The 16,555-nt window shown below is 40.7% G+C and overlaps 1 protein-coding gene and 1 long non-coding RNA gene across 4 annotated transcripts; one reads left to right on the top strand and one right to left on the bottom strand.

Moving 5' to 3' along the window:
- Positions 1–676: 676 nt before the first annotated feature.
- LOC102497037 (zinc finger protein 717) lies at positions 677–15,119 on the top strand. Of its 3 annotated transcripts, none has more exons than XM_006141354.3 (5): positions 677–752; positions 4,620–4,678; positions 6,143–6,269; positions 6,518–6,610; positions 12,527–15,119. In XM_006141354.3, exons 2-5 carry the CDS (start codon positions 4,622–4,624, stop codon positions 14,710–14,712), a joined length of 2,463 nt encoding a protein of 820 aa, XP_006141416.1. In that variant the 5' UTR covers positions 677–752; positions 4,620–4,621; the 3' UTR covers positions 14,713–15,119. The 3 variants fall into 3 exon arrangements, with proteins under 3 accessions (XP_006141416.1, XP_014447006.1, XP_014447004.1); XM_014591520.2 differs by lacking the exon at positions 677–752 and adding an exon at positions 4,204–4,240; XM_014591518.2 differs by lacking the exon at positions 677–752 and having other exon boundaries at positions 4,459–4,678.
- Positions 4,578–5,880, bottom strand: LOC114009558 (uncharacterized). The gene is made up of 3 exons (XR_003550957.1): positions 5,824–5,880; positions 4,777–5,602; positions 4,578–4,639 (listed from the first exon to the last, which is right to left on the bottom strand). It is a non-coding gene; the product is annotated as an uncharacterized LOC114009558 (long non-coding RNA).
- Positions 15,120–16,555: the final 1,436 nt, after the last annotated feature.

Here is a 16,555-nt window from a genome sequence, read left to right as displayed (position 1 = left end):
GCCTACACTGTAACTAAGAAAAAGTTACTTATTAATGTTATCCACTAATTGGCCGTATTCTAATATCCCCATTCATTTCCCCATTTTGTCTCACTATGTTCCAGGATGTCAAACCAGGACTTCATAAAGAATCAGAATTGTTCATTTCTGTCACGTGAAGAGAAATCAGTCGTGATCCACCCGGTCCTGGCCCCCTGGCAACAGGACCAACTGCTGGCAAATAAAACTTTGATGGGACGTCGGTTCAGCTGTCGCTGCGCGGTAAAGGCAACTGGACCGGCAGGGAAATGTCAGGGTACCTCCCAATCCCTCCGTGTACTCCCCAGGCCACGATCTGAGATGATGGAAGTTTTGGGGTGGATCTTGAAGACATTGTTGGGGGTACCTGTTTTCCCCCAACACACACAAGTTTGTTAGGATCTAAACGAACACACACACACACACACACACACACACACACACACACACACACACACACACACACACACACACACACACGTTTGTTAGGATCTAAACGAATAAACTTGAAAGCAAACCTAACTTTCTGTGTCGGTTCCTAATGGAGGACCGCGCCGCAGAGACTTGTGGGAAATGTAGTCTCCCGGTTTCGGCCTGGGACCCGCACAGGACTATGGGAATGTCTCGTTCTGCGCATATGTAGCTCCGCCCACTGCCGTCAAATTCCGGCCCCTGCGGCTGTTTGGTCCCCACCTGCTTCCCTGGCTCTGGGGTTGAATTCGGTGTCCCTAAAGGTGGGTGCAAGTGTAGAAAAGGAACCTCGTGGTTCTCTGGGAGCCTCCGGGACTAGTTAGGCTACCCTCCCACTTAGGGCAGAGATGAAGGTGATTGTCAGGCGCGCGGGGCATAATGCGCATGTGCTGCCAAGATCCAAGGTGGGCTGGGGAGGGATCTGCAGTTCCCGGGATGGGAAGGGGCGGCGTGGGCTGTGCTGTCCGCGACGGCTTTGTCGGAAGGCAGGTGTATGCCTTTCGATGTACAAGGTGGTTCCAGAAACTCCGGGGATGGCCAAGTCCAGGTGGAAATGGAACACGGGAGGGACTGGGAAGGTCTGCAGACAGCGTGAGCCTGGGAGGTGGCGAGTTCATTTTCTAGCTCTGCTGCAGCAGAAGAATCTGTGGAAAATGAATGAACCCTCGTGCCTTCATCTTGACTCACCTGTAACATGAGGCTATTACCATATTACATGTTAGAGTGAAATGCCCCCAGGGTCCCAGAGAAATAATCGTGAAGTGTGTGCAGACTGAGTCTTACTACGGCAGTTCTATTTGAGGAGTGGCTTGGTATCTCTTCAACAGGTAAAGTTTTTGGTGGTCTCTTGCATTGGGTAGCCTGCCTGGCACTTCTGTTTTGGTTTCCCAGAAATTCTAGAAGACCTAAGTTCCAGGGACAGTGAGTCCTGAGGGAGATTGGGGTATTGTATGATGGTCCTATTTTCTTTGGAATAAAGTAGTTGTTACTCAGTTTAAGAAGGAAGCCCTGGGGCCGGCAGGTAGCCTGGTGGTTAAAGGGCGCTGAACTCCCACATGACTGACTACTGTTCCAGTGCTGGAGCTGGTGGCTCGCTTTCTCACTTTCCTTGTCTCTCTCTATCCTTCCTTGGTCAAATTAAATTAGTTAATTCATTAATTAAAGTTCAATAAAATAATTCTTAAAAAGAAGAAGAAGAAAAAGAAAGATACCCTAGGGACCAGCAGGTGGTGTGGTGGTTAAGGCAGTGGACACTCCAACATGGCCAACCATGGTTCAAGTCCCAGACTTCTCATTCCCTCTGGCTCTCTGGTCAAATAAAAATAAATGAATGAATAAAATTAAAATGAATAATTCTTAAAAAAAGAAAAAGATACCCTATGAATAGGAATCCCACCTGAAAGAGCACCCACCCTGTGACTTTCCTCACTAGTGCTTCAAAATAGAGACAAGAGCCGCAGGAAGGTAAAGATCTAGCTTTGCTTGGCCCAAGCAATTATTGCTTTTGCTTAGAATACACGAGATTTACTTGATGATAGTTTATCTAGTAGGTGTCAAATACTGGGTGATATTGGAAGGTTTGGGCCACCTTTTAGAAGGGAAAGGTGAGTTGGGCTGAAAAGGATAGGCAAGGGCCTAGGAAAGGTTACTTATCGGAGGGGTCCTGAAGGTGTGGTTGGGGGTGGGAAGTAACCTGTCATACCTGAGAGATTGTGTCTACAGTGCTCTCTAAACACACTCCCATTACTTCAGTCTTCCCACATTGTCTCCAGTGTCTGAACTCTCTTACACCTAGCCTGTCATCGAATTCAGCATCTGGAGATATGCTGATGTTCCCTCTATCCTGACAGTTTTTCCTGGTAGTTCAGTAAGTGTTGGTCAAGCTATGTCTACCTAATAAAAGAAATGGGAAAAAAATGAATTTGAGGAGATTTAACTTGTGGAGGCACATGATCTGTAGATGTTAGATTTCCTGGCTTTTTATCTAGTGTTCTCCATTTTGCCACACCTAAGTCAACAAAAGTATTCATTTACTTTTGAGATTATTTTTGTAACATTGAAGTCAACTTATAACAAACATAGCTTTAAAATATCTTGCCTTAAACATTTGTATCATTTATATTCCAACACTTTCTGTATCTTATATAACCTAGAAGGGTAAATAACCCAAGTATTTCCCACTTAATGTTAGTAATCTGTTCCTGAAAATAATAAATTGTGTAAGAACTCAATAGAAACCTATTTTAATTATTTAAAATGGGAAAAGTAGATCACCTTACACTTATACTCCAAACCAATTTTTTACCATGTAAATGAAGTACAGTACAATGGCCACTTATACGGAACAGGCCCTTTTATGGCTTATATTTTTGCAAGTATCTAGACTTTTATGATGTAAGAAAAAATTTTAGTTTACTCATATGCATACAGTTGTTTATTGTGATTCACATGGCCTCTCCTAATGCCAGCTACCTCCCTGAAATTCATCCAGTTGATATTACTGTGGTTTTGACAACATCTATGTGTTGGGGCCAGAAGGTGGCATGGTAGTTAAGGGTGCTGGACTCTTCCAAGACCAACCGCGGTTTGAGTCTTGGACCTGGCAGCTTGCTTTATCACTTTCCCTTTCTCTCTCACTCTGTCCCTCTCTGATCAAATAAAAATAAATAAATAAATAAATAAAGTTAAATAAAAGAATTCTACAAAAGAAAATGTCAGTGTGAAACCCTACTAATTGCATTTGACATATAATTTAAGACTTTCTCTCCCACATAATATTATTAAAAACATAACCAAGTTCTGCAGGCTTAAATATATCAGTTACTATTTATGTGTAAGGAATCAACCAAAATGTATTGACTCAAAAAAAAAATCATTATTTGTTTTATTTGTTTGAAGTTTTGTGGATCTGCATTTTGAGGTGGGTTCAGGTGAGCGGGTCCTGTGCTGGTGTTGCCTGGATCACAGATAGGCGTTAGTGGCCTGATTCCTTGACTGAGGCTAGTTGGTTCAAGATGGCTTCATTCATGAGTCCAGTGCATGATGCTGGCTCCTGGGTAGGCCCTGATTCTCTTAACAAGGTAGCCCCAGGCTTCTTCACAATATGACTGTGTCCAAGATGGTCAGCACAGGTAGGCAAGTACTTTTTAAACCTACGTTTGCATCGCATTTCATTATGTGCCTTCAGCCAAAGCAAGTCAAATGACAAAGACCAGTTCCTTTTCAGAGTATGCTGTATGCGGGTTTGGACCCAGGGAAACTATCACCAGGAAATATTATTGGAATAGTGTACCACAAGGAATATACATTACGTACCTTTTTTTCCTACATGCTTGGAGGCAAAAAATGTTGAGTTCCAACATGCATACTTCTTTGAGATTTAAGTATATAAAGTTGAGCTTCATTGTAGTGGAAACACTCAAATGGAATCCTGTGTGGAATTTCTATATCAGAAAGACAGTTTATAAAGCCATAGTGTATTTCTGTAACTTGAATTTCAGTGAAGGCCACAATTTTTTCCCTTTGGCTTACATGATTAAATTTGGACCAGCAGGTAGCATGGTGGTTAAAGTGCTAGATTTCCACATGGCCTACCTACCACAGTTTAAGACCCGGACCCAGCAGCTTGAAGATCATGCTGGGCACATGTATATTCATGCCAAAAATCCTGAGAGGACAATGGAGGAGAAGAGATTGTGGTATGGCCATCCACCTCCGGGGAAGGGGAGAAAGGGTGATTCTTCACTTTCTGGTGAGCATACACATGCGTTGGCAAAAATCTATACACACACAAATATACACACATATATATGTAATAAATAAATAAATATATATATATATATACACACACATATATAAATAAAATTATATCTTTAGGAAGCATTAATTGTTGCTAAATCAGTAGGTAATATATATTTTCATTAAACTTAAAATATATGTCTGGTCTCTACCAATTAATGTATTTGTAGATGCAACTGTAATGGAGTCTTTGTTGCCCCATTTTCTGTCACAAAGAGGATTTGGTTGTGTTGTCTTTTCCAGCTCATGTGTAGAGACTTTGGGGTTGGAGAATCTAGGGCCAACCCACACCATTTCTCACCTTAATCCAGTCCTTCTGCCTTCTCTCTCAGTTATGCTGCCAGAGTGCTCTCTGCATTTCCAGAAGCAAGAAAAAATGAGTAAATCTCGGGTGAGCTGTTTATTTATTCTACACTTTGCTTTACATTGTATTGTATGAGCGTTAATTCTGTGATTTAACATGTAAAAGTAGAAATAAGTCAAACTCACCTTGAAGGAAATGTGCATAAAGAAGATAAAGTTGGCATATAGATATCAGCAGTTTGTGCGATCTTTGAGTCATCGAAATTTAGTATAAATTTGTCTCTGGTATTTCTGATGGCATGGCAAAAATTCAGTCACATTAGTTACGTGATTCAAATGGAACCTAAGGAAAAAACTGCTAAATTTCATGCAACATGAGGGCTTGTTGGCACCAACATTGAAATGCTGTCTTATAGTTTTACAGATGCAAGAAGAGTTGGGTTTTTTGGTCTCTTTGTAGGCTTTATAGTTGTAGTTAGGATGGAGTGATGACCTCCAAGATCTTTTGGTGCAGAATTAGAAACCCAGAATGTGTTTCTAAAAGTCCGTTCTCAATGTCCATGTTGATTTTCAAAAGACTCTTCTCTATAGTACTACAAGTATGATGAATTACATTAGTAGATTTATTAATATTCTGCTTTCTTTTATTCATGGGATAAACTCAACATTTCTTCTTTATCTTTACAGTCTACTTATCTTCTATGTAAATATTCGTGTTTCTATAGATTCTGTACTTGTTCCTTTTTTCCTTTCACTCTTAGTTTGTTTACTGTGATGGGCTCAGGTATGAAATGTTGATACGTTCCACATTTTCATCTTCAGTTAGACCTCTCTCCTGAATACCAGAATACTATGTCCAGTTGCCAGTGGGACAACCTCATAAATGGGGCCTCAGATAGATCAAGTAGGACATGTCCAAGTCTGTGCCACATTTCCCGCCACACAGTTCCTTCCTTTTCTAGTTTTCACTTTAAAGTGCCAGTATCTGTATAGTTGTGATCCTCCAGGTAGCCTGAAAGTAAAATTTCTATTTTTACCCTCTGCTCAGTAAATTAGTACCAAATTCTGTCCTTTTTCATTTCTTTTTTCACCTCTCTATTCTGTATTTTTGCTTCTCTGTGCCCTGATCTAAGTGGTCATCTAGTGTTTTGACCTCTGACCCTCCCATAAGCCCTTCCCTGTCCTCTTTCTAGGGGTTGACTATTAAAATGCAAATTTGGTCATGTAACGTACCTACTCACCAGGATCTCATTATTCACATCCTGTGGTTCGAGTGACTGTGTTCATCCTAGGATGGATACAAGCAATCCTTCAACACATAGGAAAGAAATTATGGAATGTGTCTTGTGTACATGCTCTTAATATGTAATTAAGCATCTGTAAGTACATAAACTTTTTTGTTATGGTTTTAGGTCAGCTACTTAAATGCAAAATCATTCCACAATCAGTTCTCTTAATATTGCATTTATTTCTTATGATGGCCCAGGACCATTCATGTATTCTTGTGACCCAAAGCTGATGACTTGAGTTGAACAGAAATGTGCCATTACAGGGGTTGGTGTCCTTTGAGGACGTGGCTGTGGACTTCAGCTGGGAGGAGTGGCTGGACTTGGACAATGCTCAGAGGACCCTGTATAGGGAAGTGATGCTGGAGACCTACAGCAGCCTGGTATCATTGGGTGAGCAAAACTACTCAGTGACTCCCAAGACCAACACTTTCTTCCTTGTTGGCAAATATAGGAACCATTTATATGGTTCAATGCTAGTTAGGTGTAAGGTTCCTGTCCTTGAAGGATCTGTCACCCCTCTATACAAAAGGTTCATATTAGCTCCTTCATCGCACAGCTCCTGAAACTGAGCTGTTGACATACTTCAAAGGGCTTGACTTAACAGTTTGGCAAAGTCCTATGTTTTTTCTCATTAACAGGTCACTGCATTACCAAGCCTGAGGTGATCTTCAAGTTGGAGCAAGGAGCAGAGCCATGGACACTTGAAGAACTCCCAAACCAGAGCCTCCCAGGTCCGTCAGCATATATTGGGCAGGGAGCCCAGGAAGAGTAAAACCTGGGAGATGTTGACAGTGTTGAGGGGTTCTCACTAATGTTTTCTGCAGGTCCCAGACTTGGGGATAGCTAGTCCGAGAGCACTAACCAAATACATGATATAGTCTTTTAGGAGGGCTATCACGCATATATCCTGTCTTTTATTTTGCTGAATATTTTCTTCTATTTCTTCAAACTCTAATTCCTACTTTAGGCACTACGTTTTTACTGCTCTCTTTCTCAGTATTTTCATTTGCCTCTTTTCCTCCATTCTCCTGGACTGTTTTCTTTCATACATTTATTTATTCTTTCATACATTTAAAAACATTTTTTTGTGGGGGAGAGGTTTTTTCTATAGGGCATGTGCGCTCACCAGAAAGACAAAGAGAGACAGAGAGACAGAAAGCGAGAAATCACCCCCTAGGGGGGATGGCCATACCACAATCCCTTCTCCTCCATTCTCCTGTTGGGATTGTTGGCATGCATGCACACACGCCCTGCATGAGTTTAAGCCACCAGGTCCGGGACTCAAACCACAGTCGGCTACGTGGGAGTACAGTGACATAGCCGTTACGCCAACTGCTGGTCCCCATACATTTGTTATTTAGCATATCTTAAGCAGACACGGAAGTTTTTTTGTTTGGTTTTTGGGATTTTTTTTAGAGGTTTTTTACTTAAGCACATGTGCTCACATAAGTGCATGAGAGAGAGAGAAGATAAACACAGTGAGAGGGAAAGTGAGAGATTCCCCCCCTCCCAGGGAGGTTGGCTACACCACAGTTCTCCTCCTCCATTCTCCTCCTGGGATTTTGGGGATGCACACACACACATCTGGCAAGATTTTGAAGCCACCAGGTCTGGGACCCAAACCACAATTGGACATGTGAGAGTCCAGCGACGTAACTGCTATACTATCTGCTAGTCCCAAGCAAGCAGGTTTTAAGCACTAATGATCTGATAGTTGTACTTATAAAAAACAGTCATCAAAATGATGTTCCTCTTTTATAGAGTTTACATTATGATGAGAGAAAAACAATAAAATATGTATTTTAAGTAATCATATAAGAACCAGAAGAGTCCCATCTGGGTGGTTCAGTGATAGTGCAATGCTCTGTAATACTGGAAGCCATGTGACAGATTGGAGTTTGGTTCCCAGGTTGACCTGTATATGCTGGGTACACATACTCTCACCCATGACCCTGACTGACTGGGAAAGACTGGAGTGATGGGACTGTGGCATGAGACACTGTTGACGGTCCTTGTTTCTCTCCCTCTCGTCTCTCTCTGTTTGTGTCACAAAAGATCTCTCTGTCTCTGTTTGTCTCATGAAAGAGAGAAAGAAACTTTAAGAAAAAAATAACTCCTAGAATATTTAAACAGTGTGAGAGAGAAAAAAACAGGATGTAATTTAGGAAGGAAGGTCAAAGAAGTAGTTATTGGGAGATTATTAAGTCTTTACTTTGGTATAGCTTCATTGTCAATTAAATCTTTCCCAATTTTGACATGCAGTACATACAGAAATGAAAATCTAAATTTGAGGGGCCAGCAGATTGCCTAATGGTTACATTGCTGGACTGCCACATAGTTGACCATGATTCAAGTCCTAGACCCAGTAGCTTAAAACTTATTCCAGGTGCATGTGCATGCGTGCCCAAAATCCCAAGAAGAGAGTGGAGGAGAGGGGATTGTGGCATGGCCATCCCCCTTGGAGGATGATGTCTCACTTTATGTTTCTCTGTCTCTCTGGCGAGCACACACACCCTATAGCAAAAATCTCTCTTAAAGAAAGAAAGAAAATCTAGATTTGAGAGTGAATGTCACTATTAGAGATCCAAACCTAGAAATCAGAAGCTTTAATCTGGTAGTCATGTAGTTGTGTATCTTAAGCAGACACGGAAGTTTTTTTGTTTGGTTTTTGGGATTTTTTTTAGAGGTTTTTTACTTAAGCACATGTGCTCACATAAGTGCATGAGAGAGAGAGAAGATAAACACAGTGAGAGGGAAAGTGAGAGATTCCCCCCCTCCCAGGGAGGTTGGCTACACCACAGTTCTCCTCCTCCATTCTCCTCCTGGGATTTTGGGGATGCACACACACACATCTGGCAAGATTTTGAAGCCACCAGGTCTGGGACCCAAACCACAATTGGACATGTGAGAGTCCAGCGACGTAACTGCTATACTATCTGCTAGTCCCAAGCAAGCAGGTTTTAAGCACTAATGATCTGATAGTTGTACTTATAAAAAACAGTCATCAAAATGATGTTCCTCTTTTATAGAGTTTACATTATGATGAGAGAAAAACAATAAAATATGTATTTTAAGTAATCATATAAGAACCAGAAGAGTCCCATCTGGGTGGTTCAGTGATAGTGCAATGCTCTGTAATACTGGAAGCCATGTGACAGATTGGAGTTTGGTTCCCAGGTTGACCTGTATATGCTGGGTACACATACTCTCACCCATGACCCTGACTGACTGGGAAAGACTGGAGTGATGGGACTGTGGCATGAGACACTGTTGACGGTCCTTGTTTCTCTCCCTCTCGTCTCTCTCTGTTTGTGTCACAAAAGATCTCTCTGTCTCTGTTTGTCTCATGAAAGAGAGAAAGAAACTTTAAGAAAAAAATAACTCCTAGAATATTTAAACAGTGTGAGAGAGAAAAAAACAGGATGTAATTTAGGAAGGAAGGTCAAAGAAGTAGTTATTGGGAGATTATTAAGTCTTTACTTTGGTATAGCTTCATTGTCAATTAAATCTTTCCCAATTTTGACATGCAGTACATACAGAAATGAAAATCTAAATTTGAGGGGCCAGCAGATTGCCTAATGGTTACATTGCTGGACTGCCACATAGTTGACCATGATTCAAGTCCTAGACCCAGTAGCTTAAAACTTATTCCAGGTGCATGTGCATGCGTGCCCAAAATCCCAAGAAGAGAGTGGAGGAGAGGGGATTGTGGCATGGCCATCCCCCTTGGAGGATGATGTCTCACTTTATGTTTCTCTGTCTCTCTGGCGAGCACACACACCCTATAGCAAAAATCTCTCTTAAAGAAAGAAAGAAAATCTAGATTTGAGAGTGAATGTCACTATTAGAGATCCAAACCTAGAAATCAGAAGCTTTAATCTGGTAGTCATGTAGTTGTGTATCACTTAATGACAGGGATACATTCTGAGAAATGTGTCATTAGGGGATTTTGTCCTTGGATAAACATCATAGACATATACTTCCACAGACCCAGACAGTACAACCTACTGTTCACCTAGGCTATATGGTAGAGCCTATTGCTCCCAGGCAACAAACCTGTATAGAATATTACTGTACTGAGGACTGTAGGCAATGGTAACACAATGGTATTTGTATAACTAAACACATGTAACAGTATGAAAAGGTAGCAAAAATATAACCCCCCAAAATTTTAAAGTGGTACTCGTTTATAGGGCATTTATCATAGATGGGGCTCGCAGGACAGGCAGTTGCTCTAGGTCAATTGGTGAATCAGTGCATAATGAAGGCTATAAATACTGTGCATTTAGGCTTCATTAAATTTATTTAAATGTTTCTCTTTCTTCAATAATAAATTAACTTTATTAAAACTCCTGTACCTTATATACTTCAAATTTTACAGACTTTTGGAGAGTTTTATAATAACACTTACCTTAAAATACAAACACATTGTACAGCTGTATAAAAGTAATTTTTTCCTTTATCTCCTTACCCTGTAAACATTTTCCTATTTTAAAATTTTTGGTTTTTTATTTTTTGTATCTTAAAATTTTCTGTTAAAACTAAGACACAAACACATCCATTTGCCTAAGCTTAAACATGGTCATCCACCTCCACATCTTGTCCCACCCGGTCTTCAGGGACAATAAATAACATCCATGGAGCTGTCATCTCCTATAATAATAGTGCCTTTTTCTGGAATACCTCCTGAAGAACTGTTTTTTGTTGTCGTTTTTTGTTTTGTTTTGTTTGTTTGTTTGTTTGTTTGGAGAGGTATTGCTATAGGGCACATGCACTCGCCAGACAGACAGAGAGAGACAGAGAGACAGAAAGCAAGAAATCACCCCCCGGGGGGATGGCCACGCTGCAATCCCTTCTCCTCCGTTCTCCTCTCGGGACCTTGAGCATGCACGCACATGCGCCCAGCATGAGTTTTAAGCCACCGGGTTCGGGACACGAACCGCGGTCGACTACGTGTGAGTCCAGTGACATAGCCATTACACTAACTGCTGGTTCCCTGACAGCAGGGGAGGTTGGTTTATGTCACTGACAGCATAGTATGTTGGTTTATGCCAACCAGCATCACTACAAACAAGTAATGTGTTGCGCTGTGACATTATGCCATCACTAGGTGACAGGAATTTTTCATCTCTTTTATATTCTTATGAGACTGCTATCACATATGCAGTCTATCATAGTCAATATGCAGCGCATGACTATTCTTAAGTCACACTTATAGAGAAGGTCACCTAGGGATTTAGCAAGCAAATGAGAAGTTCAGGAGCAAACATTGTATACTACAATATCAGGTGTCAGGAGATTGAGAAGGACACAGCCTACCAGTGAACAAAGGGATCCTAGGCTCAGGAGAAAGCCAGGAAATTTTGCCTCCCAAGGTCAAGTGAAACTAGGATTTTATGTTGAAGGACTCAGATTTCTATTTGGGAGTAGAGTTTGAAGTTAGCATTTTACCCTTCTCTTTTTGGAAATCATTCTGAAACAAGAGAGTGACAAATGTACAGGAGACTCCATTTTTTATGAAACTAGCAGACAGCTGAAATGCTAATGCATAAAATAAAAGTCCTTATAAGCAGTGACTATTAATTAGGGGTGCATGTGCTCAAAGAAGCCAGAAATACACATTACATAGATGGTGGACACAGCCTGGATTGCCAAACCAAATCCTTTAGACCAGCAGAGAGGGAGTGCCCGTGTTGGTGAACTAGAGCTTCCTATGCCGTGTATGATTCTCAGAGGCAGAGCACATTGGGTTAAATTGGAAACCTTCAAGAACTTATTTTTGTCTAGCATGAGGAAGAAGAGATTATGTATTTTAAAAAATTTTCAGATGCTTATAGCTACTTCCCAAAGAAAAACTAAAGAAATAGATATAAAACCCTGTCCCAAGGTCATATTTCTGCTTAGTTGATAGATAAACTGCCTTTTGTGTACCTAAAAGGACCTGATCCAGGAAAACCTTCAAAGCAGAATAATGAGAAAAATCCCAGTATGAGACATGCACCATTGTTGTAAGAAAGAATAAAATAGCAAAAAATAAATAAATAAATAAATAAATAAATAATAAATAAAATTTTTAAAGAATAAGGTAAACAAATCACAGATGATAAACACTTGGTTGAAAACTATGAATAGCAGTAGGTAAATATTTTACTAAATATTTCTTTATGAGTTATAAAAGGAGAAAAGGGCAAAAAAAATGATTTAACATTTAAAAATCTGTTAATATAATTTATTAAATCAGGAGGAAGAGGGAACCAGCAGTTAGTGTAATAGCTATGTTGCTGGACTCCCATGTAGTCGACCGCGGTTTGCGTCCCGGACCCGGTGGCTTAAAGCTCACGCCGGGCGCGTGTGTGTGCGTGCCCAAGATCCCGAGAGGAGAATGGAGGAGAAGGGATTGCGGCATGGCCATCCCCCCTGGGGGTTGATTTCTCGCTTTCTGTCTCTATGTCTCTGTCTGTCTGGCGAGCGCATGCGCCCTATAGTGGAAAAAACAAAACAAAACAAAAAAAAACCCTCCTAAATCAGAAGGAAGAAAAATCCATGCACTTATAAAGCTTTTATAAAATAAGTCACTAGGATAGGAAGAAACTATTTCATGCTTTGGTTGTTTTGTGCATGTGGTTATTTTTTTTTTCTTATTTTAGATGTCCAGATAGTCAAAGACCTTGAGAGGTGTCAGGAAAATCAAGACAGATATTTGTGGCAAGTGTTAATTACCAACAGCAACCCATCAAGTCAAGAGAGAGTTGAAACAAAGAAAACATTGACTTTGGCCTCAGAGCATATTTCAAATCTGATTGCAAATCACAGAAACTATTCAGGAATGAGACCTGACATTGCATGCCAGAATACTCTTCTCCCTAGTGAACCTGATGAGATGCATGTTGGAAAGAAACTTGATACCTGTAGAATAACTCTGAAATCTCTCAGACACCAAGAGCTTCTTCGTCAGTGTAACAAGATTCAAACTGATCAGCAGCCTTTTGAATATGGCAGACAAGGGAAAGTCAACCACACAGAGTTCATATTGACACATAAGGTTCCTACGAGAGAGACCTCCTCTAACTGTAATGAATATGGGAAAGCCTGTGGTCAGTCAGCTATCATTGCCCAAGAGAAGACTCACACAGGGAAGAAACCTTTTAAGCAGAATGTATGTGAGAAAACATTGTATAAAAAGTCCACACTTACTAAACAGAAAATACACACAGGAGAAAAACAGTATAAATGTAGTGAATGTGAGAAATCCTTCAATAAAAAGTCATACCTCACAAAACATCAGAGAACACATAAAGGAGAAAAGCCCTATACATGTACCAAATGTGAGAAATCCTTCTGTCAGAAGTCAGGCCTTGCTATTCATCAGAGAATTCACACTGGGGAAAAGCCCTATGGGTGTAATGTATGTGGAAAAACCTTCTGCCAAAAGTCCGTCCTTATTAGACATCATAGAATTCACACAGGAGAGAAACCCTATGAATGTAGTGAATGTGGAAAAAGGTTTTGCCTGAAATCAGTCCTCACTATACACCAGAGAACTCACAAAGGGGAAAAACCCTATGAATGTAATGAATGTGGAAAAACATTTCACCAGAAGTCAAACCTCAGGAGGCATCAGAGCACTCACACAGGGGAGAAACCCTATGAATGTAACGAATGTGGGAAAACCTTTTGTCGCAAGTCAAACCTCAGCAGGCATCAAAGAACTCACACAGGTCAGAAACCATATGAATGTAAGGAATGTGGCAAAGCTTTCTACCATAATTCAGCCCTAACTGTACATCAGAGAACTCATACAGGTGAGAAACCATATGAATGTAAAGAATGTAGGAAATCTTTTCACCAGAAGTCAAAACTTGTGGTACACCAGAGAATTCACACAGGGGAAAAACCCTATGAATGCAATGAATGTGGAAAAACTTTTTGCCGAAAGTCAAATCTTAGTAGACATCAGAGTACTCATACAGGTGAGAAACCATATGAATGTAAAGAATGTAGAAAGTCTTTTTACCATAATTCAGCCCTCACTATACATCTGAGAACTCACACAGGTGAAAAACCATATGAATGTAAAGAATGTAGGAAATCTTTTCACCAGAAGTCAAAACTCACTGTCCATCAGAAAACTCACACAGCAGAAAAACCCTATGAATGTGAAGAGTGCAGAAAAACCTTTCGTCAGAAATCGTACCTCAAGTTGCATCAGGGTATTCATACAGGTGAAAAACCCTATGAATGTAAAGAATGTGGAAAAAGCTTCAGCCAGAAGTCAGCCCTCAATGTGCATCACAGAACTCACACAGGAGAGAAACCCTATGAATGTAATGAATGTGGGAAAACATTCTGCCTTAGGTCAGTCCTCATTATACACCAGAGAACTCACACAGGGGAAAAACCCTATGAATGTAATGATTGTGGAAAAACCTTTCACCAGAATTCAAACCTCAGGATGCATCAGAGAATCCACACAGGTGTGAAACCATACGAATGTAAAGAATGTAGGAAAACTTTCTACCATAAGTCAGCCCTCACTGCACATCAAAGGACTCACACAGGTGTGAAGCCATATGACTGTAAAGAATGTGGGAAAGCGTTCTACCATAAGTCAACCCTCACTGTCCATCAGAGAACTCACACAGGTGAGAAAACATATGACTGCAAAGAATGTAGGAAATCTTTCCACCAGAAGTCAAAACTCACTGTACATCAAAAAACTCACAATGGGAAACAACCCTATGAATGTACAGTTGGTTCTCAATATCCACAGGGCATTTGTTCTCGGACTTCTCATGGATACCAAAATCCATGGATGTTCAAATCCCTTGTATAAAATGGCATAGTATTGCAACAACTTATATCCTTTCATATACTTTAAATCATCTCTAGATTACCTATAACCCATAATGTAAGTGGTGTGTAAATAGTTGTTACACTGTATTATTTTATTGATGATTTTATTGTATAGGTATTTTTAATGGTTTTGATTTGTAGTTGGTTTCAGATATGCAATTGCAGAACCCATGAATTCAGAGTGTCATCTATAATAAATGTTAAAACGTCTTTTGTCAGAAGTCACACATCAGCAGGCAATCAGGAAATTGACACAGAAATCTTATATTCATGGACTAGCTGTGTGTTCTTCCAAACTACCCTCTTTTCTCTTAGACACACAGCCTACATTTTTTTTTTGAGAGGTTTCCGCTATAGGGCCCGTGTGCTCGCCAGACAGAGACATAGAGACAGAAAGCGAGAAATCACCTCCCAGAGGGGATGGTCACGCCGCAATCCCTTCTCCATTCTCCTCTCAGGATCTTAGGCATGCACGCACACGCGCCCGGCGTGAGTTTTAAGCCGCCGGGTCCAGGACGCGAATCACGGTCGACTATGTGGGAGTCCAGCAACATAGCCATTACGCTAACTGCTGGTTCCCACACAGCCTACATTTCTCAGCCTCCCATTATGGTGGGAAGGACCATGTAATTAAGCTCCATAAAAAGGAGTGGAGACAGTGATGAGCAGTACTTTCCAAGCGTGGCAACAAAGGTACGGTCATACAGTCCTCCTGGATTTCTCATGCCCTCTGAGGCTGAAGTGCAAATGACCCCCAGGGTATCCCTGAGAGCCCTAGGCGGGAGAAGGCCATCATTATTTATACAAAAGAAATTGATTGGAGAGAGTCCTGAAGTTCCCTCCTCTGTCCCCAAACCCACTGTTGTTATTTATGTGAGTGATAAATAAATAATTACCCTGGTGAGTCATGGTATGTGTGATCAGTTTGCATTACAACATAAACTGCCCCCTGTAGCTAATTCACTCAATGAACCCCTCTGACAGAAGTTACCAATCCTTGTAGGGCAAAAAGTTCATACAGGAGAGAAATCTGTTTGTCTTTATTTTTCCCCAAGTCAGTTTATAGAAAAATCAAAGAAATCATGGAGAAAAGCAACACAGCAAATGGGGAGCACATTATCAAGCAAGAAGGTCTCATTGAACACTAAAAATAAAGTAAATCTTTATAAATATTTTAATGTGTCAAAACTTACATAATAACTTTCAACATTTTACATACCAGAGACATTGGAGTGAAGGGAAAATTACTGATTTATGTAATATGGATGTAATTTTTCCAGGTTGAAATTGTTCAATATAATCTCAATATTTTTTGAGAGTTTTTTGCTGTAGGGCACGTGTGCTCACCAGAAAGACAGAGAGACAGAAAACGAGAAATCACCCCCCAGTGGGGATGGCCACACTGTAGTCCTTTCTCCTCCGTTCTCCTCTTGGGATCCTGGGTACTCACGCACACGTACCTGGTGCGAATTTAAGCCACTGGGTTCAGGACTTGAGCCGCAGTCAACTACATGGGAGTCCAGCAACATAGCCATTACATCAATTACTGGTCCCAGTCTCAAAATATTTTTAAAATGTTTTTACTGTATTGAGCCAGCTTGTAGCATAGAGATTAAATTGGCTGGATCCCTCATGGCCAACTGAGCAGTTCAAGTCCCAGACCTGGCAGAACATGTGTGTGCCCAATATCCCAAGAGGAGAATGAAGAAGGGATTACAAAGTGGCCATCCCCTCTGGGGAGTGATTTCTCACTTTCCCTTTTTATCTCCCTCTGTCTTTTGCAATCACACATGTCCTATAGCAAGCTAAAAAATACCTTTTCT

Source organism: Tupaia chinensis, unplaced genomic scaffold (assembly GCF_000334495.1).
Source record: "Tupaia chinensis unplaced genomic scaffold, TupChi_1.0 Scaffold000052_1, whole genome shotgun sequence".
NCBI classification, from domain to species: domain Eukaryota; kingdom Metazoa; phylum Chordata; class Mammalia; order Scandentia; family Tupaiidae; genus Tupaia; species Tupaia belangeri.
This window is presented reverse-complemented; position numbering and strand designations above follow the sequence as displayed.

Coding starts and splice junctions, on each gene's coding strand:
- LOC102497037 (XM_014591518.2), top strand. CDS start 4,469: ATGGAGTCTTTGTTGCCCCATTTTCTGTCACAAAGAGGATTTGGTTGT. Junction 4,679..6,142: donor AAAAAATGAGTAAATCTCGG/GTGAGCTGTTTA, acceptor GTGCCATTACAG/GGGTTGGTGTCCTTTGAGGA. Junction 6,270..6,517: donor CAGCAGCCTGGTATCATTGG/GTGAGCAAAACT, acceptor TCTCATTAACAG/GTCACTGCATTACCAAGCCT.